We start from the raw sequence: 24,311 nt of genomic DNA, 5'->3' as shown, positions 1-24,311 counted from the left end.
AAAAAAGGTTTAAACAACTGTAATAAAAATTTAAATGTCTTTCATTTAAAGTGCCTTTAAAGGCAAATAGAATTCATAGTTTTGTATAAAAATAAATATTTAAAAAAGATTTTAAAGAATAAACTTGAAGGATCCTTATTGTTTTAAGAACTTTAAATAATTTTATTGTATTCTAGCTAATACGTCAACTGGTCCAACTTTTTTAATAGTATCTTTACTAATTGGACAACCATAATCGGATTTCATAATTGAATCAGAAAGCTTGAATGGTTCGGTACGGAGTGGAACGACATTGAGAAGTGCTCTACGGATTTGCAAGATTGTGTTGACAAACAATGATTGAACAAATGTTGGTTTGGTGAGTCCAAGCTTTCTTTGGAAGGTTGCTCCCATTTGGTAGAGAATGACACTGACAGCCATACGGAGGATTGGTTGTGGGATGAAATAATACCATTGACAGACCAGTTTGGTGATGGCTTCAGTCAAAGCGACTCCATCTTCGGTGATACGTGCTGATCTTTCGTCTTCAGTGTACTTTTCGACCATCTGATAGCAATCATCCAAGCTCTTTGGAAGATCTTTTATCTCCATTCTCTCTCCGACACGACGATAGAACTCCCAGATTGCTTGTTTCTCCTTCTCTTCAATACTTCTCCAACCATAGTCTCTGGTGAATTGGATAGCGTCGATAACCAAACAGCTCAAGACAAAGACGAAATCCACATTTCTGGTCTTGGCAGAGTGAAGACCATGGATCTTGTTTAGTTGTTCATATGATGCTTTACCTTCGGTACTGTCAAGTCCATAACTAAAATTAATTGTAAAATGTAAAATTATTAATATCATATACCATCTACTTATATTTTCAATTTTTCAAATCATTTTACTTACTCCATCCAAATGTGCATCAATAAATCAGTGTCACATGCTCTCTTATCAGTAGTATTAGCAATAACACCAGTTTTGGCATATACTCCTGCAATGGTTGGACTGCAAAATGTTCTATAGAAACAAAAATTCTAGTAAAGATATTTTTAGTAAGTTTTATTTTTAATCTTGATAAAATAGAAATTGAACTTACCAAAGACAAAAACATTTCAAATGGAAAATCATATCCAACAACGAATTTTATAATTTCATCAACATCACCATCCTTTTTCAGGTCAAGTGTTTGCAATTTATTTTTCCAACTGGCATACTTTTCGATTCTCTTGGTGTAATTGGAATAGCAATAGAATCCAACTATTGAAAGAATTGCAATGGTAAATAACAACATCTTTCTAAAGACTTTAATGATTCACTAATTATTTTATTTTTTATTAGTATTAAGAAGTCAATTTGAAATGAAAATAAAGTATGAGGTAATTCAATTTTAAATTGATGTATTTCAACAACTAAATCGAGGAACAATACAATGTCTATTTTAAAAATAAATTTTTAAAAATAAAATAAATTTGATTCAAGCAGTGTTAAATCAAGAGGTGTTTATTCACCACCTTGAGTGTGCAACCCAAAATATCGCAAAGGGGTGAACTTGACTCTTTTAATAGTGAGAAGTTGTTTTAGATCTATTGTTATTGTAATTTGTTTGATGAAGAGGGAGTGAAATGTTTTTGTAACTTTTTGAATCAAATCAAGATTCATGTTTGTAGATGTTAATAGATTTAATATCTAAACAAAAAAAATAAAACTAACTATTAACTATTCAATAACAATAAAATAAACATAGAAGATATTATTTGTTTTTAAATTATTACCTTTTTTGATAACTTGTTTGGGTTTTGTAGAAGAATAAATCATTGTTTATCATGAGGTTAAGTTTATTGATCAAAAGCACATCTTCCCTCTCTGAAATCAGTTTTATCCAAATATTTTTACCAAAAAAAACAACAAAATTGTGTCATTAAATTTTAGAATCTTTGCACATACTTATAATCATTCCTATTGAAACAACACAAAATTCGCAAAACAAAAATAGCTATTGAGAAAAATAAAAATGATTCATTCATTGTTAAACCCAATAGCCACAAATTGATAGGCTGGCTCATAATCACCAAAGTTTGAGATCACTCATTTTTGTGTTTTTTTCAAAAAAAAATCTCAATTTCACCGACGAATGCAAATTTGAGTTTTGTTCAATGATCAAATAAACAAAAAAGAGACTTTTTTTTTTATTATTAAAAAACTATACATTTTTTCTTTTATTTCAAAAATAATCATATTTTTAAATATAAATTATTTCTATAAATTTAAGTTATTTTTTTTTTTGTTTTGTTTTTGTTTTGTTATTACTTTTTTGTTTTTGTTATAATTTTTTTTTTGTTGATTATTTATATTTTTTTTTGTTATTATTATATTTTTTTTTTGTTTGATTGGTGATTAATTTAAATATTGGTAGTTACTGCTACCATTAAACTTGAAAGTCCCAAATTTGGCACACAGTCATCTTCTGGAGCTTCGTTGGCGGTGATAGCGGATGGTTTTGGACTTTTATTAAAAGAGGTGGCGGAAGCGTTGGAGGTGATGGCGGATGATGATTTGTCTAAATCGTGGTGATTATTGTTACTGCATATATTTGAAATTCTTTTGATTTCTTTTTCAATCATTGATTGAACTGTGCTTGGGTCGTCAGATTGATTGATGATGGTGAGGTTGGAGCAAATCAATTGAAGTTGTTGTTTCAACAGTGAAATTTCTTCTTCTTTTATCAAGAGAAGTGATGATGGCGATGAAACAGTCGGTGGTGAGGTTGGCGCAGATGTATTACCACCAGTGTTGGCGAGATTCGATGATGATGATGATAGTGTGAAACTGGCAGAGGTTTCGGCTACGGAGGACGATCTGGTGGTTGGCTGTTGTTGGTCACGCACCATCGGGAGAAGCAACTTGGACGATGATTCGACGGCAGTTGAAGAGAGAAGAAGCAAACTCATTGATGATTGATCGTCATCATAGTGTTTGATCTCTTCGACATCATCTTCAATGTTGACTTCGACGTCAGAGTCATCGATCTTGAGCGAGCTTTCGTCCAACATTGAAATGATTGGCAATGTTGGGATGGGTGCTTGGTTGACAACCAAGGTTGGGATGATGGTGGCGTTGTTGTTGTTGGTGTTATTGGTAGAACCATGTTGGGTAGATAGGCCTGGGATCAAGTGATCTACCTTTTGCTTCTTCTTCAGTCTTGGTGTGGAGATGGACTTGGAGGAAGAGATTGGAGCGGCTACCTGTGAATTCAATGCAAGATTGATTGGAGGTGTTGGAATTGTCTTGTTGGTATTGGTTTCTTTGTTTTTATTCAACTGAGACGATAATTGGTGGAAATTCTCATGAATCTTCTTGTCGATGGAGCTAGTGGTGGACGATAATGGTGATATTGGGACGGTGACAGTGGCGTTGGCGGTGGTGGTGGCGGTGGCGGTGGCGGAAGGAGCAGGTGAAGAAACAACACTTGAATTGTTACTGTTATTACTATTGTTATTGTTGTTCTTTGATGAGTGGTCTTTATCGGCCTCACTATAAGAACGCTTTCTCTTTGAGATTACTTTTTTGGATTTGATTTCTTCCCATGGGTCAGTGATTTGTTTCATACGCCAATATCCGTTTTGCTTATAGGTGTCCATACCACTCTCGAATAGATTCTTGGAGTGAGATAACATGTCTTGAATTTGTTTATGCCAATTGTCAGATCCTATATTTATTTGATGAGAACAAAAAAGAGAGGAAGAAGAGAGAGCGAGAGAGAGAAAAGAAAATTGGTAAATAATCAAGTGATATTTGGAATAGTTAGACTTATTGACTTTTTCATCATTGTTATTATTATATAAAATAAAAAAAAAAAGAAAAGAAAAAGAAACAATATTACAATATTATAATATTGTTTGTTTTGTCTTTTTGTTTTTTTCTTTTAGCAATTATATAATTAACTAGAAAGTGCCATTATTATACAAGCTCTCTTGCACGCGTAAGACACGATCAAACAACAATTATGAATCAGATGTGTGATCAATGCATACTCTTTTTGTCTAGACATAATAAATGCCAATGTGCAGTCATGAAGCCGTACACGTCAGTCTTGAGATTGAGAAAAGGTTTCGATGTGATCTCGTTCTGCAAGCAGTAGAATACGATTCGCATGATACAAGCCCAGGTGGGTGATTGGTTGTTGACGAATGGCGATCCACGCTTACACAAAAGACACTCTTTGAAAGTGCAGTTGTTCTGGATCGGACTGTTGGATGCGCTTGGGCTATTATGAGATAATGGAAGTTGGTGGTCGGTGTTGCTGTTTGGCTTCTCAGTGTCGCTGCTGCTGGATGGCGAAAGTGGAGCTTGGATCGGAAGGGGCGAGTTGGGTGCCGACAGTGGTGAGTTGGGCGAGGTCGAGGACGATGATGCCGACGATAACGAGGGAATCAAGTTCTTCATGCCAATGAGGATTTGGGCTGAGAGTACATCCTTTGCCTGTCTCTTTGGGGACGGCGAATTGGTGATGTTGTTCGATTTCACAGTGGTGGTGGTGTGAAGGTGTGGTGAGCTTGGTGGAGCTTGCTCGACAACCATCATGGTCGGGGATGATGGGATCTGTTGTTGTTGTTGTATTGGTGAGAGTGATCTTGGTGATTGCGATGTTGATGACGATGCTGCACTGCTTAGTGACAATGATGATGGTGCAGATCCAACAGCATCCAATTTCAATGAGATCAACTTATCTACTGAACTACAGTTTGAGGTAGCCATAATTATTATTATAATAATAAATATATAAATATATATTAAATTATAAAAAATATCGAATTAAAAAAAAAAAAAATCAAAATCAAATCAATGCCAATGCCAAAACCTAAATTAAAATCGTAGATTATGTTTTGATTGTATTGTTTGTTTGATTGTTTGATTGTTTTGTTTGTTTTTTTTTTAATATGTTTTAATTAAAGAGGTGAGTGATGTATGGAGATGAAAAGATGAGAGAGGGGGGAAGATAGAGGGAATGGAAAAGAGTTTGCTATAATTTCAAATTTGATGGAATGATAAATGATAATGGTGTCCAACCAAATTAGGAAATTATACAAACTTTATAAAAGTTTAATAAAGAAGCAATGATTGCTAGATTATTAGATAGATTGGTTTTAAGTGTTGTTGATAATATAAAAATAAATTATTTAAAAATAAAAAAATTTAATACAAAAAAAGAAAAAGAGGAGCAAAAGCAATTTTGATTTATATGTTAAAAAAAAATGGTGGGTTGTTGTTGGGTGGGAAATATCAATTTTGCTTTGTTTAGAACTAAATTAAAAATTTAATATAAATATGATTTGACCGTCCAGTTGTAATTGTTTGATTAACTATGTGTGTGCTGCTTCCGTGTTTTTGTTTTAGAGATATTGTTTGTGTTTTGTATACAAAAATAATATATATAAAACTTGTATTAAACTTTTTCTAAATAAAAATAAATATAATAATAATAATTATAACTTTTTTTTTAATTTGTTTTTTTAATTGTTTTTAATTTATTATGAAGAGTTGGTTGTTAAGTTGTTGAGTTGTTATGTTTTAAAAAATATAAATAATATGATATATATGTACAAAAAAAAAAAAAAAGAAATTGATTGTTAAAGAAAGATATAGAAAGATATAGATAGAAAAAAAAAGTTATTTAATTATTTATTATACAAAAAAGAATAGATAGATAGAAAATAATAATATTTTTGTTATTTTATTATAGTTGTTGTTATTTGGTATTAAAAAAGAAAAAGTTTAACAAATACACAAACAATATTAAAAAACAAAAGACACAAATTCAACACTGATACTTTAGAAGAACATTTATAGACGATAATGATTGTGTTCAAACTAGAGTGATTCAAGTGATGATATGAGTGATCTTCAACAAAATATTAATTTATAAAAGCTAAAGTGATTGAATAGTGAATATTTTTAACTAATTTTTGATCTTTGCTCAAGAAAAGCAAATGATAAACTATAACTATTTTAATTAATTAAAAATATATAATAACTATAAAATGATTATTATTTTGTTTGATTTGCTATTTATATATATATTTTTTTGTTTCTTCTATTCTAAAAGTTTTAAAACTACTATATAATTTAATTAAAGTTGTTGTTGTTGGAAGCTAAATGAGTGTAATGAATTGTGTCAATAGGTAGGCTTGACTTGCTAAGTTTTTATATTATATTATATTATAGTTGTTTGTTATTGTTGTTGTTGACCTTTAATAGAAAAGTGTAAGTTAGTTGGTTGCTATGTTTAATTAAAAATATAATGAAAACTATTGAGAGTGTGAGTTGTTTTTTTAACGAGTCGAGTTGTTGACAAAAAAAATAAAATAAAAACAAAATTAAAAAAAAAATTTCATTTTAAATTATCAAAAAAAAAATAGAAAAAATGATTTTTTTTATTTACTTTTTCAGTTTTTTTTTATTTTTCTTTTTTTGGGGTGTTTCAAGGTTCTAACTGCATGATCAATCAATTAAAACAATATATAAAAAAAAATGTTTTAAATTTAGAGAACAACTAAAATATCATTACTTTTTTAAATTTTTTTAATTTTGACCAATTATTTTTGTTCTGTTTTTGTCGTTCGTCTGGTATGGATGGTGATGAGATACATGATCGGCAGTTACCTTGCTCTTTCTTAAAAAAATCAAAAAAAATTATTTATTTAATGATTCAGCACCAGTTAGCATTTTGATATTACAATAGTACTTAAAAAATTTTCAATATTTATAAAGGATTGTGTAAAAACAAACCATTGAATTTTGCCTGGTTTTGACAATTTTTTAAAATTTTTTTTTTTTTTGAAATTAAGGCGCCAGTGAAAGTCCAAGTGAAATATTTTTTCTTTAAAGACTTTTTTGACAAAGTGCATTGTCCGATTATTATTAGCACAATAAAGAAGATCATCAATGATTTTAGAACAAATGGAGTAGAAAAAGTCTTATTCTTTCCATTTTATGGAGTGTACACTTAATGGTATATTAAATTAAAAAAATAGCTATTTAAAATTGTGAAAAGAATAAAAAAAACAAAAGTTAATCAAATTAAATCAAAATAGTTATTTCCACACATTCCTATACTTGTTTGATTTAACCAACAAGTTTTTAATCTTTTTTAAGATTTAATTATTTTATTAAATATTTTTGAGTTTAATTGCTTTAGGTAGCTCCAGAGCATCACTCATAGTAAAGTTTTATTTGATTTAGATGGATGGGTTTATAGTCAGAAACTGATTTGGTAAAAAAAGATAAAAACACCCCGATCACCAATCAAAAAAATTTCAAAAAAAAAAACAAGTTTATATCTACAAATACATTGTGGTAGACTGGTCAAAAAATATTTTTGTATCAATTTGAGGATTCAACACACCTCAATTATCTTAAATTGTACAATTTTAATCAAAAAATTGGATTCTAAAAAAGTTTATATCTATTACAAAATATATTTGTAACAACAAAATAATTGTTGTTTTTGTTTTATCTATTATTTAAAAACAATTAGATATAATTTATTTAATCTATTGTTTTTTGATACCATATAATATAAAGTTAAATCATGACTAAATACTTTAGAATACAAGAATTTTTAATATTATTTGTAATTTTATTTAATATTGGAAAAATTACAGGTAAATAAAAATCAATCGATTTTTTTAAATAATTTTGAAATATTAAAATTATTAATAATAAAATAATATATTTTAGGTCAACTCGATTTAAAAACAATTGAATATGGACCAGATGGTGTGACTTTTAATTTGGGAAGTGGAGCATATAGCAATGGGAATTACTTTATGTTGGTCAGCAGTGCTGTGAAAAAAAATTTTACAATACTCAACCCGACTACTGCTTTTTTGAACTACACACCCGATATTATTAATAAAGCAGATAATTTTAAAGTATGTGACACCTCAGATTGTAGACTTTCCAATGCATTACCCTGGAATCCGATATATATAGATACAATTTCTTCGACTCCAACTCAAGGAGGTATCATTACAGTAAAAGGTTTATCACTTGTTTCTTCTCCACCCGGAAGCTCACAGATTTGTTTTAATAAGATATACTGTGTTGATGAAAGTGATACTAATACTGCTGGAACAGAAATACATTTCAATATCGGTAATAACATTACTTCTTTAATCTCTGGTCAAAATATTCCAGTTTGTTTCTTTGTAAGAGGATCTTCAACTCTTTCTTCTTCATCCTCTATTTTTATTCAAAAATATTTTTCATTCCAAGGTAAGTGTTTTTAGTTTTAGTATTTTAAGAAGAAAACAATAAAAACAATCTAATTTAACAATAATTTCATATAGCACCAACAATCTCATCAGTTGTATTTAATAGAGATGCTAATCAAATTACAATGACTGGAACAAATTTCGGTGTAAATGGAATTCCTTTGGCTTTGATTTCTAATGGTGGAAATTTACAACCAACCCGTTTAGTTGATAACACTGTTATTATATCAAATGTGAATGCTCAAAACTATTCATTCTCTGGTGATTACCAATATTTTTTGAATGTTGGTAGTCCAAATCCAAATTCAGCAACCTATACTCAACAACTATGTAAGTATTTATTCCAAAAAAAAAAAAAAACAACAATTTTTATCATAATCTTTTAATTTGAAATACTTACTTTTCTTATTCTCTTTATTTAGTACCGGTAGTAACATCGGTTACCTCTACTTCATCAACTGGTGGAACCATTTCAATCTATGGATATAGACTTAATCTTTTCAAACCAAATGCAACTATTTCACAAGTTACAATCACTGTGGGAACATATACATGTACAGTGTTGACATTGAATGACCCAACCAATTCTTTTATTGCTTGCTCAATGCCAGCAATTCCAAGTGGTTCAAAGAATTATAATTTGTCAGTGGTTGTTAACATTGATGGAAAGAACTCCAATAGTGATATATTATTCTCTGCCGATCTTCCGAATGTCCAAGAAGTATCACAAGACGGTGGAAATACAATTATTATCGGTTCATCATTTGGTAATGATACAAAATCAATTGTCTTACATTTCAATGGTAGTACTCCAATGTCACCGATCTCCGTTTCCGACTCGATGTTAACATTTAAATTTCCACCAAACACACCATCCGGTACATACACTGTAAACACACTGACCAAATTCAATACTTCACCAACAATTCCATTTAAGATAACAATACAACCCTATCTCACCTCAAATAACATCACCACCAACACAAGGTGGAATTGTAACAATCAGTGGTCAATATATGACTTCAAACATCCAAGGAAATGAGAATATCACTGTGAATGTGTATAGTGATCCCAATTCAAGTATTTCTACGCCATGTGCAAATGTAACCAGGTTGAGCAATACCAGTGTAACTTGTGTTGCACCAGCTGGAAGTGGATCATCTGCATATATACAACTTCAATTGAATAGTATCGGTGCAACTGTATTGAGTGGGTTGAGTATGGTCTACCAAGCACCTAGACTAGTATCCGCAACGGCAATATCACCATACGGCGGGTCTATAAGCATCTCTGGAGCTAATCTTGGTTTTGTCGGTATCGATTTAAATCTTATCACAGTAGAAATCGATAATACTCGTGATTGTAAAACATCAGCTGTAATCAACAGCACCAATATAGTATGCCAATTGAACAGTGGCCAATTCAACCTTCCACCACCAATCAACTACTTAAATCTTACAGTGACAGTGAATGGACAAACAAGTTTCAACTCCACTATATTTAAATTGGATAGTAAGTATTATTTATCAGTTATAATAGAAAAAGCAAAGATAACCAACTCTTTTTATTTTCTTATTGAATAGACACGGATTATTATGAGCTATTAAATAGAGTTTTATCAACAGATTATTCAGAGATAGAATATCGTAAGCAGAAACTATATGGAATCATTTTCCCTGCCTGTTTATTAGTACCTGTTTTAATATGGTCGACCGTAAAGTTATGTTATCATCAAATATCTTATAAACAAAACTAATAAAACATAGAGTGGAAATGTATCTCATATAAAGTAACCGACTAATGATGTATGATCGATCAAAAAAAAAAACAGTTTTTAAAACCACAATGAAAATTTACTTAAATGATATGTGCTGATTCATCACCATTTCATAAAGGCAATATCAAAAATAAAGAAATATTTATTTATACAATTTTGAACAGTGAATAGATGAATGTTATTTTAACTTATTTATATAATCTATTTAGTACAAATATATTTAAATTTAACATATTCATTAATCAGTATCTAAAGAAGAAACAAATACTGCAGTGTCAATCACAGATGGAGTTATTCAATGATTTAAAATTCATTGAAATACAACATACCAATAGTGAGAAGATTATCATTGGTTATAGAACAAATATTATCAGAAATAATAATAATAATAATTATATTGAAGAAAATGATACAATAAGTAGTATTACAAATAACAATGATAATAATAGTATTAATGATGATGATGATAATAATATACCTATTGTAATGTTACATGGAATGATGAGTGCAAGTTTAACATGGTTACAAACTATTGAATCAATATTAAATACAATCGAAAAGAATAACAAGAAGAATAAGAGTACAGATATAAAGAGGAAACTGTTTTTAGTGCCAGATTTACGTGGACATTGTAAGAGTAGTAGATCTACAGATTACAATCTACTTTCAATGGCAAATGATATAGTACTTCTTTTGGATGCTCTTAACATCGGTGTCATAGACTTGGTCGGTCATTCACTAGGTGGTCACCTCTCATTGATAATAGCATCGAAATATCCAAACAGAGTTAGACGTTTAATAGTTGAAGATGCACCAGGTCATTATTTTAATAATATCAATAATAGCAATAATAATAGTAGTAGTAATAATAATAATAATGAAAATGATAATAATTTAACAAAACCATTAAAATTAATATCAATGTCAATGTTAAAATCAATTGTTCTGGCATTGTGGAGAGGATTCGATTATAAGATGACATCGGTTATCTTTCAACAGTTGAGATCTACCTCTGAAGATTGGTGGAAGACTATCAGTGATATCAGTGCATCGACATTGATCATCGGTGCATCAGATTCACACATACCAAAAGTACAACTAGATAGGATGGCACAGCTAATACCAAGCGCAAAACTGGACATTGTCATCGGTGGACATCACATACACAGAGATCAACCTGATGTTTTCAACTCATTAGCTATACCTTTTCTACTTTTTAATAATAACAACAACAACAATAATAATAATAATAATAATAATGATAAACAAGACAATCAACAAAACATTGAACAACAACATATTCCAAATATTGGATTTACTCAAAATACTGATATTCCAATACCAATACAAATACAAACAGCATTGTCGCCAGTATCGCAAGAATTAGAACAAATAACAACAATAGCAACAGGTCCTCCAACACCAATGCATATACCAATAAATGTAACAACAGCTCAATAAGTAACATACTATAATAAAACCCTGTAATATACATATTAAAGAAAAAAAAAAAACAGAGTTATTTCAATTCCATACTTTAACAATATTAAAATTTTTCGATCAAAATGATTTATATTAGATTACATCTTCATTTGCATGTTGAAAACAATCAACCTTTTTGTAGATTTCGAAATTAAAAAAAAAAACAATATGTGATTCGATTGATGCATCAACACTTTCTGATGATTATTATTTTGTAGTCAAAAACAATGCATAAAAACCAAATTAAATTAAATTATTGGTTTTGTTTTTTTGTTTTTTTTTATTTAATTTTTGTTTTACTTCAAAAAAACATATTTAATTAACAAAACAAACAATTATATATATAACATATAATCATATACATAAAAAAAAAAAAAAGATAGCAAAACAACATAATCAAATCAAAGAGTTACTTACTAGTAAAAGAAATAATTGTTCGACGTTCAAAATTATTTAACAAACTAGTTAATCAATCAAATAATTCTTCTCTCTATATATATTCACTTCACATTTATAAACTTTTACAATATTATATTATTAGTACTTTATTATTATCTATGCCATACCCCAATCCAACAATACAGATTTAATAATAATAATAGGTTTCGGTGTTTTTCTCATATTTTTTTTTTTTGTTAATTTGTGACTTTCAAAACTCGTCTTTTCGAACTTTGCAGATTCGTTAGTTATTTATTTATTTATTAGTTATTTTAGTTAGTTTATTTATCTTTCTATCTATCTATCTATCTATCCTATCATTTTTAGAAAACTTTAGTATTATTATCCATTGGACACAAACTTACCACCTTGTTACTTTACAAAAAAAAAAAAAAGTTAAATAATTTATTATTTTTTCAAAAACAAAAAAAAAAAAACTTAAACATAAAACCAACTTATTTTTATTGTTAAAAGGGTAACAAGGTGTTTTGTTGTTGGTTTTTGACACAGTTAATTAATTAGCACATCTTAAGATCATTCGTTTCGTTTCGTTTCGTTTCGTTTCATTTCATTGTTGTTTCAATCATTTGATGATCATCAGATCTGAAAATTGATTATTATCCTATCACCAAACAACAACAACATTCAAGTGGAGCTTGAAAGTTGCACACAACGAGCACAACTAAGCTGTGGCGTTCGAACGTAGTGGTTCAAGCTTTAGTGGTGGGTTGAGTGAATGAGTGAAGAGGTTAAATAGACAATAATAATAATAGATAGCAGCAAATACACAACAATAAATAACATTTTCGTTTTTTTATTTTTATTTTCAATAATCAAGCATATAATCACCATATATAGTATCAATATAAAAGTAATATATATCATAAACTAACTAGTATAAGAAAAAGAAAAAAAGAACAAACAAAACAAACAATGAAACCAACTACAACTTCACCTTCATCTTCACCACCTCTGACCAAATTTAACAAAAATCTAGGTAAGTCAAATCAAACTACTTTTTTTTTGAAGAATCATGTAATCATAAACAACATCCAAAAGATCAAGTGTTGACCACCCCTAAATATATTTGTATATACTTGGAAATTCTATTTTATTTTTATTTAGTTTTTTTTGATGAAGATTTGTGGTGGTTTTTTTTTTTTGATGTTGTTTATAATAAAATAACTAACGTTCTTAACCTTTTTTTTTTTTCTTTTTGAATCATTAACTTTGATACAAACCTACATACATAATATTATTAGTGCTGTTCGACCATATGATGTCAATAAGCAGTGGAAACAATAGCGGAAACTACACTTCTTCTTCGTTGTCTACTCCTTATAACTACCATGTTACTGAACTCCACCATGAGCGCACCACAGAGAACTACAGTCCCTTTACTTTCAACAGCAACTCTGAATATCAATTACATTTAAAACAACAGCAACAACAACAATTGTATCAGAAACAACTGCAGCAACAACAACAGCAACAACTCCAACAACAATATTATCAACTACAACAACTCCAACAGCAACAGCAACAACTCCAACAACAATCACAATCACCATCACATCCTTTAAAAAGACAACCTTCACTGCCAATCTTTACAAGTTCATCATCGTCGTCAGCGTCGTCCTCGGCTTCTTCATCATTTTCAACATCATCAAAAACACCCACAAGAAATATACCAATCCAACTACAACAACAATCACTTTCATCACAACCTGTATCTTCATCAGCATCATCATCATCATCAGCAAAAAATAGTAATAGCAAACGATCGTCTTCGACAACAACAACACCCAAATCTAAACTGACACACTCAAAGAGTGTATGTTCATTAAGCAACACAGCCAATAACACACCGATTCATCTGAACAGCAATATCTATTCAACATCAATGTCAGCTCCACCGTTCATTCCAACTACTAACCAAGCACCGTTACAATCGTCGTCATCCGCTCCGTCCTCTCGTCAGAAAATAAGAAAAGCACCGTCTTTTAGTGGATATCCTAACCACAACAGTTCTGAAACCACCAAAGTTTTCGATTATAAATTTATTGTAAGCATTTCATTGATCAAGATAAAACTAAACCAAACTAACAGAAAAACTCGCACTTTTAGATGGAGCAATCAAATGCCAAAGAACCTTGTAATGTTGTTGCACTAGAGTTACCAAATTCCAAAATACAAAAAGTGAATAGTAATAGATTTGAACTATTCGATAAATTAAATTATCTTGATTTAAATAATAACATTGTACAGTATGTATTCATATTCATTATAGTAATTAATCATCGATTCACTTACCAACTTACTTTTACCACCTACTTTGCTATCTAATCATAATCAAGATTCAATTCACTATCCATTTTCCCAAATCTTAATGAGTTATATCTCTCGAATAATTTCATTCAAAATCTTGATCATAATGGATTCTTTAATTTAACTGTTTGTATTAATTATTTTATTAATCTATCAATCTTTTATCATTTCTCATAAATATTTAATGAGAATTTTGAAATTTGAATATTGATAAATAATCATTATTATTGTTATTGTTTTAATATGATTGAATAACAACGACGACAAGAGATTCTAACCATATAATATGTTTATGTATTTATTTAATTAGAAATTAGATTTATCACATAATCTTATTGATTCAAATCATGTTTCCGGTTTGATGAAAATTCCAAAGCTAGTTTGTCTGAATCTTTCGTTTAATAATATCAAAACACTTCCTGAATCGCTGGCAGAGTTTGTCTCACTGGAAACTCTTAATCTCGAATACAATCATTTGGGTCAAAAAAATACAATGGAATCATTATCAACCATTCCAAAGTAATATCAAAAACAACCTTGTATTTTAATAACAAAATGTAAAAGCATTTACTAACAATCTACTATCAAACTATTAAAAAACAAAACAAAACAGTCTAAGATTATTGAATCTAAGTGGAAATCAATGGGATAGAATACTTCCAATCAATGGATGTTTCAAATCGCTGGTTGAGTTATCATTGTGCAACAACACCATTTCGAACCTACTGAACATTGGCAATATCTACCACACTGCATATCCACTGCTCACTCGTGTACAACTCTGGGGTAACCCGCTAAAGTCGACGTCCATCAATTTTCAAGTGTCCAAAACGATTCAGTTGATAACCGATCCTCCTGTACAACAACAATCCTACCAACAGCCATCTCCACCCCGTCCAAGTTCAAACTTGTTATCAAACAGTCAGATTATAATGTTATTGAAGCAACATCAACAGCAACAACAACTCAAACAGCAGCAACAGCAACAACAACAAATGATGAATACGTTCACCTATCCACCAAAAGATAAGAAAAAACAACCAACTTCACCTACACCAATGTTCAATAGCAACAGCAGCAACAACAATAGTCATTTGAGTTTATCAACAGGAAAGATCTCGTCGTCTACATCGTATGCGTCGTTGCAACAACACTTACCTTACACAGTTGATAGTAACAACAATGGCAACAATAATAATAGCAGCTACTATTATCATTCACCAAAACTAAACGCATCAGAGCCAATCTTTTATCGCCACCAATACCACTCAGACTCTGAGTTTGGATATGAACCATTTACGCCATACAAACCACCTAATCCACAACAACAACAACAACAACAACAACAACAACAACCAAACACAAGTTTCGAACAGCCAATATTTTATTTAAATCAACAGCAACAACACACTGATATTGGAGATAATGATAGTCATTACAATGACATCGTTAGTAATCATATCGAACACAATATTTTGAATAACACAACAATTATTACCCCAACCAAGAATAATCAAACGAACAACAACAATAATAACAACTTATCAAATGAATTAAACAACAGTAGCAATTATAATAATAGTATAGATGAATTTGTACAAACATCACTTTCACAGTTGCAATTAAACCAACAGTCACAACAAGAAGAAGAACAAGACATCACACAGCTAGGTTTATACAATCAAGATCTTGAGGAAGAAGATTTCATCAATGAACAAGAGGAAATGGAGTTCTACAAGAATGTTGCGGAGCCATCATACTTTAAAAACAATGTTACCAATGAATTGATACTTCACATTAACAATAATTGATTAATGTTAGATCATAATTTTATAAGCCAACTACAAAATAAATTTTGTGATCAAAACATTTGTTCATAAGATAGTAAATATTCCTGAATTGTATGTTTTATTACTATTGTAATTTCATATGACAAAATTCACTTTAACAATACAACAAGAAACAATCTACTGCTTTTGAATTATAGCATCATGAGTCATAATAATAATACTGTTTCTTTTTTATTGAGGTTGTATTCTTTAGAGGTACCTCTTTATTTTGATTGCATTTAGATGACCATGACAGTACTTACACAAAGAGTTGACTGTAAAATTTTAAATAATTTTTATGAAATAATACTAATTTCAGAGTTAACCACACACAAATCAACATCACACCAAAATGTTTTATCATTTTCCAAAAAAGGGAACTTCTAGCTGTAATATATTGAAGAGATTTTTCATACGTTGTTTATTAGAGCAGACAACTTAAAACATACTTTTGTAACAATGATACTACAAAATTTCTTACTTAGTGGTGATACTAATTTTATTTTTTGAACTTATCCAAGCTTGACAAGATGGTGATAGCTTAGTTCTAAAAATTCACTCTATTGAGCAAATATATTAATTTATTAAGTGTGAGTTATAATTACTATTTGTTAGAATGTACATGTGATCTCATATCACTATACTAGGGCAAATAAAAATACTTATTGATCTATTTTTTTAAACCAGAATAGATAAAATCTATTGTAAAAATTGTCCATTTGACAATTAATGTCTCTTTATCATCTTAAAATTTTGTCCTCATATTTTTAAAAGAATCAAATGTTTTAAAAGTATAAATGATACAGTGTTACAAATAACCTTGAAGTAAAATTTAAAATGTGTTGGGTGTGTAACTTCATAATAGAGAAAAATTAATCTTAATCAACTTACCACTTTTCAATTTATTATTAATTCATTTCAATTTTTTTTATTATATATTTATGTTTTTTATTTTTGCATATGTATGATCATTGTTGGATCATAAATTTAATCAACTTAAATTTACTCTTATTTATTAAATTATAAATTATTGTTAAAAAACTTTTAATTTATTTCACAGTACAAAATTTCTATAAAAATATAAATGTCATCTCCTCGACTACCAGTATACCTTCTAAGGTTCACTCGAATTTACAATGAAATGAATGGAATTTTATATGAACCAGAATGCAAATATTCCTTACTTAGAGTAGTTGTGTACAGATGGTTTTTGGATCTCGATCCAAATTACACAAACAATAATCTCTCGATCATGCAACATATAGAAGAGATTTTAGATAATATTCTATCTCTTTTAGTGACCATGAGAGTTGAACCATCTCTATTGCGTATAGTAATATTTTATACCGACAAATTCCTTAGAGGAGCAACAATCATGTACGACCAGCTATTTAGCGTGTTACTAATAAGCACCATTGTTACTATGAAATTCTGGACAGAGAACCTTCATATCAAAAATTATATGTTTGCCCAAATTTTTAACAGATACAAACTTAAAGATATCAATATGATGGAGATATGTTTTCTAAATGCAATCGGATACGACCTTGCAGTCACAGAGAAAAATATCAGTCAGTACTTGAAATCATTTATAGATAATAAATTATGGCCAACACTATCTGCCTACAACCATAATATCAAAATAAATTCACCAGTTACAACACCAACAGTTTCATCACCAACCTCCTCAATCTTAAGTAACAATGCTCAATAACAAGATCCTCTTCCTTTTTAAATAGAAATTTAAAATTTTAAATAGAATTTCAAATAAAATTTTTTGTTAATGTTCTCTAATAATAAAATATTTCTTTCTTTTGTTTAATAATTTTTTAACCCCATTTTTATGCTTCGTAGTGTGTGGGGATTTTTTTTGAATGAGATCAATGATCAGATAAAAATTTTAATTAATAGTATTATTCATACCAATAACAAAATATTTGTTTCTTTAATAAAAGAACTTACTATTTTAACAGAAATTTATTATAACTGTTCGTCAATTACATACATAATTAAAAGATTGATTAATATGTCTGGAGTACGCCCCAACAACAACAATAATTTGAGTGGAGGGGAGGAAGATGAAATCTGGGAGAATGTATGCTATTTCCTTGGAAATTTGTTGGTTATCTCTTATATTTACTTTTTTTTTCTTAGGTATATGATAAACTTACGGATTTACAGACACTTCTTTATAGATGTACGAGAAATCAAGCAACTGCCAATCCCCAAGAAATCATTCAAAAACTAGTCCTTATAGCTCGATATGTTCAAGATGTAAGTTAGGTAACGAGTGTAAAACCAATAATAATTATATTAACAACTATCAACATTGTTTAAAAAAAAAAAAGGAGTATGATTTGCCAAATCAAATACCAGACTACCCACAGAATCCATTTGCCAACACTTCTTGAGGTTGGTAGATTGTTTTTTATTAATCATCACTAAAATTCAATAGTTCTCAGCAGTGTGAATTTGTATCTTTATTATGGTAATCTTTAAAGGAATCACCCTTTTCTAAATTTAATTTCATCTTGTAATTTTATTTTTGTGTTAAGCAAATAATTGCTTGCTTGATAATGTTTTTTCACAAACAACATATCAAGCAAATTATTTCTAAATACATTTCAAATAAATAATAATAACAATAAAATCAAGAAAAATAGATAAGTTTTGCAATTAGTTCGATAGATGCTTATCATTCCACTATTGTATGGTGATTCTGAAGTGGTCGATAGTATTTTAGGTGATTGGTAGACCATACTCAATCCACTCATTACAGTTGAACTGATACCATTCAATTGAAGTTGCAAATAAGCGGATGTTCCACTTCCTTCTGGTGCAATACAGGTCACACTGGTGCTGTTCAATCTCGTTGCATTTGAACATGGAGTGTTAAGATTAGATTTGGTATCATAAATAGTCACAGTGATATTCTCATTTCCTTGGATGTTGGAAGTCATATATTGACCACTGATTGTTACAATTCCACCTTGTGTTGGTGGTGATGTTATTGATGTGATGTATGGTTGTATTGTTATCTTAAATGGAACAGTTGGTGATGTGTTGAATTTGGTCAGTGTGTTTCCATTGTATAATCCAGATGGTGTGTTTGTTGGAAATTTAAATGTTAACATCGAGTTGGAACCAGAGATCGGTGACATTGGAGTACTACCATTGAAATGTAATATTATTGATTTTGTATCATTATCAAATGATGAACCAATAATAATTGTATTTCCGCTATCTTGTGATACTTCTTTGACATTTGAAAGATCAGCAGAGAATAATATATCACTATTGGAGTTCTTTCCATCAATGTTAACAACCACTGATAAATTATAATTCTTTGAGCCACTTGGAATTGCTGGCATTGAACATTCAATAAATGAATTTTTTGGATCGTTCAATGTCAATACTGTACATGTATAACCTCCAACAAGGATTGATACTTGTGAAATAGTTGCATTTGGTTTGAAAAGATTCAATCTATATCCATAAATTGAAATGGTTCCACCAGATGATGAAGTAGAGGTTACTGATGTTACAACTGGATCTAAACAATAATAATATGAATGATTAATAATTATTCAATAGATAACATTATAATATAAGATATGTTTTTAATGAATACATACATAGTTGTTGAGTATAGGTTGCTGAAATTGGATTTGGACTACCAACATTCAAAACATATTGGTAATCACCAGAGAATGAATAGTTTTGAGCATTCACATTTGAAACAATAACAGTATTATTAATTAAATGAGTTGGTTGTAAATTTCCACCATTCGAAGTCAATGTTAATGGAATTCCATTTACTCCAAAATTGGTTCCAGTCATTGTAATTTGATTGTTATCTTTATTAAATTCAACCAATGAAATTGTTGGTGCTATTAAATTAATGTTTAAGTTACATTAGATTTATTTTAATATAATTTCCTAATATACTAAAGCTAAACAACTTACTTTGGAATGAAAAATATTTTTGATTAAAAAAATAAGTTGTCGTAGTAAGAGTTGGATTTCCACTTATTTGGAGATAAATTGGAATATTTTGACCAGAGATTAAAGAGATAATATTCTGATCGGCATTGAAATGTATTTCAGTTCCATCTGCATTAGTATCACTTTCATTTAGAGAGTACCTGTCATGAAAATAGATCTCTGCGCTTCCTGGTGGTGATGATAGAAGTGATATACCTTTTACTGTAATGATACCTCCTTGAGTTGGGATAGAAGAAATATTAGTTATATAAGCGGGAATCCAAGATTGAGCGGTGAAAGATCCACAATTTGGTGAGTCACATATTTGGAATCTATCAACTTTGTTAATAATATCAGATGTATAGGGCACAATAGCTGTGGTAGAGTTGAGAATAGTCATCGTTTTTTTTATATTGCTGTTAACTTTCTTTTCCTATACTTCACCAGAAGCTTTATTTTATTTTATTTTTTTTTTGGAAAAATAAATGGTAATTAAATATAGTTGATTTTTAATCAGTTTAGGAATAGTAAAAATATTAATTAAATAATATTTAGGACTGCTTTATTTACAGTCAGTGCAAAATGGACCAGACGGAGTGACTTTTACATTGAAAAGCGGATCATTTAGTAATGGCAATTACCTCCACTTGGTTAATACAAATAAATTTTTTTTTAAATTTAAAACTCATCTTATTAAATTGTACAATTTTGAACAACCATTAGCTAAAGAAATTTTTTTATCAAATAGAATTTTATTTATATTTAACAAAAGAGTTTTATTTGTCAAGAATTAAAAACAAATTATTATTTTTCAATTTATTTTTTCAGTTTCTATATATCAAATAAGAGAATGATCAATTATAAAAGGATACAATTTTTTTTAATATTTTACAAGAATTTTTTGAAATCCCCGCCCCCACAAGAAGTGTGGCTGATTCTAAGTCTGTATGCTAAATGTGGTATATTAAATCATAGATAATTCATATAATTGCTTTGAAACACTTAAATCTTAGGTATTCCAATGTAATAATAGTAACATCTCAAATAGGTCACAATTCGTGTCATCTTCTTTGGAGCATGTTATTACTCCGATTATTTGATTAACATTAATAGCATCAATATGTAATACAAGTGATGAATTATAGAATGTATTTGTGGTATTAGTAGTAGTTTTGGAGTTCTTAGACGATCTGCCTTTTTTCTTAGCGGGTTGATTAGGAGCAGCGGCAGAGTTCGAACATGTTACAGCAGTCTTTCTATTGTGCTCTTTGAGAGAATAAACCCGCAGACTTGGTTATCCTCTCAACTATTACTGTCACTTTGGCACAAGTGCGAGTTGTATGTTAGGATAATTTAAAATAAAACTTCGAAAGATTTTATAATATATTTATTAAAGTTTAGTTTACAATGAGTTACCACAACTACCCCAGAAGATTAGTGGTGGGTGTTTTGTTTCACAGCTCCATCAGACTGATAGTTAGTTCAGTCTTTATAGTTGTAAATAAAGTGTAAGTAGTACATTATTTGTGTAAAGAGATGGCATTTTCCTATATCTTACTAAGAAATAGTAATTTTTCACATCAGATGACAGGGAACAGTAATCTAGATAATGGAATGACAGCACGTTCCGAATACAGAAGTGTTCAGCTCTCAGTTGTAGCAATCTAGAGATAATGTAGGTGCTTGATGATGAGAAGAACCATCTATGATACCTATATGAACATATTGATGATAGTAACTGGGGTTCCACATACCATTTTATGACAGAATAAATCAATGCATTTCTTGACCTGCTGGGAGGTAAGTGTGTGGTTGTGCAAGGTCAACTACAACTAAAATTAGGAGCAACAAATAAAACTAAAATACTCATAGTTAGTATCAATTAATATAAATTTAAAAAAGATATTTAATAAGTTGTTTGGAAAATTTAATTTTATTTTGATTGTTTTTTTTCAGATGTTGACATTAATCGGAAGAAAATTTCTATTTGTTTCTCTGTAATGGCGAGTTTGTAATCGATTCCAATGAGGAAGCGGCGTTCCATTACATTAATATCTTTAACTTCGAATCGGAAAATGTCAGCAAACATACTATTTCTCATTGGAATGCTCTCTGACCAGAACTTTATGGTTACGATGGTGCTAGTTAGCAATAAGTTGAATAATTGACTGTGCATGATTCCAGTTCGACGAAGGAATTTGTTGGCATTACAGATTATATGACTTAATAGTGAGGATGGAGCTTTCATAAACTCTAAAATACCCAGAATCGTATCTAAAATATCTTCAATATCTTCCATTAATTTGCTTAAGAGAATATTCTTTGTGTAATTTGGATCGTAATACAACAGCCATTGGTATATATTATGTCCAAGTAATTTATATTCAGCTGAAGATTTTTGTTTTCCTTTGATATTAAAGTAAATCTTTTTAAAGAGTTGTTGGTTTAATGTTAATGATTTAAGAGAAATTGAAGTCATTTTTATATGTTATAAAGATAAGGAAATCTGGAATTTAAAATTATTAATACAATTAATTTTTAAAGTACAATATTTATATATCGAAAAATTAATTAATTGGATATATTTATTCTGAATTTTAATAACTAGTACAAATTTTGATTGATAATGTATCAAAAATAATAGTGATTATTTATATATAAATGCTCAAGTTTAATTAATTATTTGTTCATTAAACACCATTTTTTAAATTAAACTTCAAGGTTATTTGTGTTATTCCGTAAAACAGTTTTAAATTTACGTTTTTAATAGTTTGATAGCATAATTTTAAGAGGATGAATAGGCAAATCGAAAATTTTACCATAAAGATGTTACTATTCCTTTATAAAAAATACATTAAATGTTGTTAACCCTAGTTTTTAGTGATTTTAACCAATTAATACTCTTCATTGTTTATGATTAAAATTTGATCACTTGTTATTTTCTAACAAATTGTAACATGTGATCAAATTTTAAACCCACCCTAATTATTATTTTCGCAAACATTTCTTTTTTAATGTAGAGCAATAACACATTTTTTTTATGAATAATAAAAAAATGATTACAGTGAATTAAATCAATTTTTAGAATTCAGCGATCACAATCTTGTCAAGCTTGGCTATGTTAAATAGAGTGTAAATTTGTAGTATCATTGTCACTAAACGTGTTATAAGTTCTCTGCTCTATTAAAACAACGTATGAAAAATCTCTTCAATATATTACAGTTTCAAGTTCCTTTTTTGGTGTTTTATTATCTTATCATTAAGATAAATATTTTTATGTGATGTTGATTTGTGTGTGTGGTGGCTAAATTAAAAATAAAATTTTTTATTGTTTCAGAGTTAACCACAAACTCTTTGTTTTTTTAATGATATTGGGGCAAAAATGCCATCATGATAGAATAAATTTTAATAAATTAAAACAAAATGTGTGAATCATAGGTGTTCGTTATCCATACTAACTTCTTGGTATCGTCCACAACAAAAAAATAATTAATATGAGACGTGCAACCTCCTTATCATTAACTTTTAATGAAAAATTTGATGACAGTATAATCGTTGCTATCAATATATATATGAACTACACTAATCATCCATACATATTGATAGCAACGATTGTAATGGTATTCTCATAAATTACAAATCGGAACTACAATTAAAAATAAAAATATAATATTAACAAATAAAATAAATTAAACTTAATTGATAACAAATATAATACTAAGATATTATTCGCATAAACAAATTTACTTTTGACATTTTGAATTCTCTATCTTAAGCTTGATCAAATTCATATCGTTCAATTTCTCTAGTGCTACTGATGAGAGTTGTTGCCATTTTTGAGGACGAACTGGTCAGGTTACGATGGAATGTGGACTACGACCTGATTTGACGCCAACAATGAGACGATCGCCACCATGTGATTCGAATACCTCTATGAATGAATAGTCTGAGCGAAGTTGTTCTTTAAACTCTGTTTCGTTGTGAGTAAAATGTCATATTGGCTGGAGACGCTGATAAACAGGAAAACGCGATAACCTTGTTGATTCCGTATGTAAATAGTATCTTCTCATTCAACGAACTGCTCACCATTTAGATTGAAAGGTTATTCATGATCTATCTTATCAACATTTTAATTATGTAATTCTCTGTAATAATCTTGTTAAAACTATTGATTTTAAACTTTCTTAACTTTGATTTTTTTGATAAGTAAAGATT

General features: G+C 29.3%; 8 protein-coding genes across 8 annotated transcripts; 5 read left to right on the top strand and 3 right to left on the bottom strand.

Annotated features, from left to right (window-relative positions):
- Positions 1-162: 162 nt before the first annotated feature.
- Positions 163-4,740, bottom strand: PPL_04775 (uncharacterized protein; the record flags this gene model as incomplete). Its single annotated transcript, XM_020575672.1, has 7 exons — positions 163-808; positions 892-1,019; positions 1,082-1,242; positions 1,272-1,418; positions 1,930-1,978; positions 2,403-3,691; positions 4,017-4,740. The coding sequence occupies 7 exons, from the start codon at positions 4,738-4,740 to the stop codon at positions 163-165; spliced, it is 3,144 nt and encodes a 1,047-aa protein (XP_020434467.1).
- Positions 4,741-7,573: 2,833 nt separating this feature from the next.
- On the top strand, positions 7,574-10,014 carry tgrM2 (IPT/TIG domain-containing protein; the record flags this gene model as incomplete). Its single annotated transcript, XM_020575671.1, has 7 exons — positions 7,574-7,646; positions 7,723-8,018; positions 8,079-8,259; positions 8,334-8,588; positions 8,681-9,136; positions 9,246-9,770; positions 9,842-10,014. The coding sequence occupies 7 exons, from the start codon at positions 7,574-7,576 to the stop codon at positions 10,012-10,014; spliced, it is 1,959 nt and encodes a 652-aa protein (XP_020434466.1).
- A 306-nt stretch (positions 10,015-10,320) lies between these two features.
- PPL_04773 (alpha/beta fold hydrolase) lies at positions 10,321-11,496 on the top strand (the record flags this gene model as incomplete). Its single annotated transcript, XM_020575670.1, has 1 exon — positions 10,321-11,496. The coding sequence occupies one exon, from the start codon at positions 10,321-10,323 to the stop codon at positions 11,494-11,496; it is 1,176 nt and encodes a 391-aa protein (XP_020434465.1).
- A 1,392-nt stretch (positions 11,497-12,888) lies between these two features.
- PPL_04772 (leucine-rich repeat domain-containing protein) lies at positions 12,889-16,094 on the top strand (the record flags this gene model as incomplete). Its single annotated transcript, XM_020575669.1, has 7 exons — positions 12,889-12,952; positions 12,985-13,044; positions 13,218-14,020; positions 14,083-14,222; positions 14,313-14,409; positions 14,594-14,802; positions 15,206-16,094. 7 exons carry the CDS (start codon positions 12,889-12,891, stop codon positions 16,092-16,094), a joined length of 2,262 nt encoding a protein of 753 aa, XP_020434464.1.
- Positions 16,095-17,253: 1,159 nt separating this feature from the next.
- Positions 17,254-18,523, top strand: PPL_04771 (uncharacterized protein; the record flags this gene model as incomplete). Its single annotated transcript, XM_020575668.1, has 4 exons — positions 17,254-17,809; positions 18,068-18,207; positions 18,267-18,386; positions 18,461-18,523. The coding sequence occupies 4 exons, from the start codon at positions 17,254-17,256 to the stop codon at positions 18,521-18,523; spliced, it is 879 nt and encodes a 292-aa protein (XP_020434463.1).
- A 213-nt stretch (positions 18,524-18,736) lies between these two features.
- PPL_04770 (uncharacterized protein) lies at positions 18,737-20,496 on the bottom strand (the record flags this gene model as incomplete). Its single annotated transcript, XM_020575667.1, has 3 exons — positions 18,737-19,665; positions 19,748-20,002; positions 20,079-20,496. The coding sequence occupies 3 exons, from the start codon at positions 20,494-20,496 to the stop codon at positions 18,737-18,739; spliced, it is 1,602 nt and encodes a 533-aa protein (XP_020434462.1).
- Positions 20,497-22,029: 1,533 nt separating this feature from the next.
- On the bottom strand, positions 22,030-22,575 carry PPL_04769 (uncharacterized protein; the record flags this gene model as incomplete). The annotated part of the gene is made up of 1 exon (XM_020575666.1): positions 22,030-22,575. One exon carries the CDS (start codon positions 22,573-22,575, stop codon positions 22,030-22,032), a length of 546 nt encoding a protein of 181 aa, XP_020434461.1.
- Positions 22,576-23,590: 1,015 nt separating this feature from the next.
- On the top strand, positions 23,591-23,728 carry PPL_04768 (uncharacterized protein; the record flags this gene model as incomplete). The annotated part of the gene is made up of 1 exon (XM_020575665.1): positions 23,591-23,728. One exon carries the CDS (start codon positions 23,591-23,593, stop codon positions 23,726-23,728), a length of 138 nt encoding a protein of 45 aa, XP_020434460.1.
- Positions 23,729-24,311: the final 583 nt, after the last annotated feature.

This window comes from Heterostelium album, assembly GCF_000004825.1.
Source record: "Heterostelium album PN500 unplaced genomic scaffold PPL_scaffold4, whole genome shotgun sequence".
In the NCBI taxonomy this organism is placed as follows: domain Eukaryota; phylum Evosea; class Eumycetozoa; order Acytosteliales; family Acytosteliaceae; genus Heterostelium; species Heterostelium album.
This window is presented reverse-complemented; position numbering and strand designations above follow the sequence as displayed.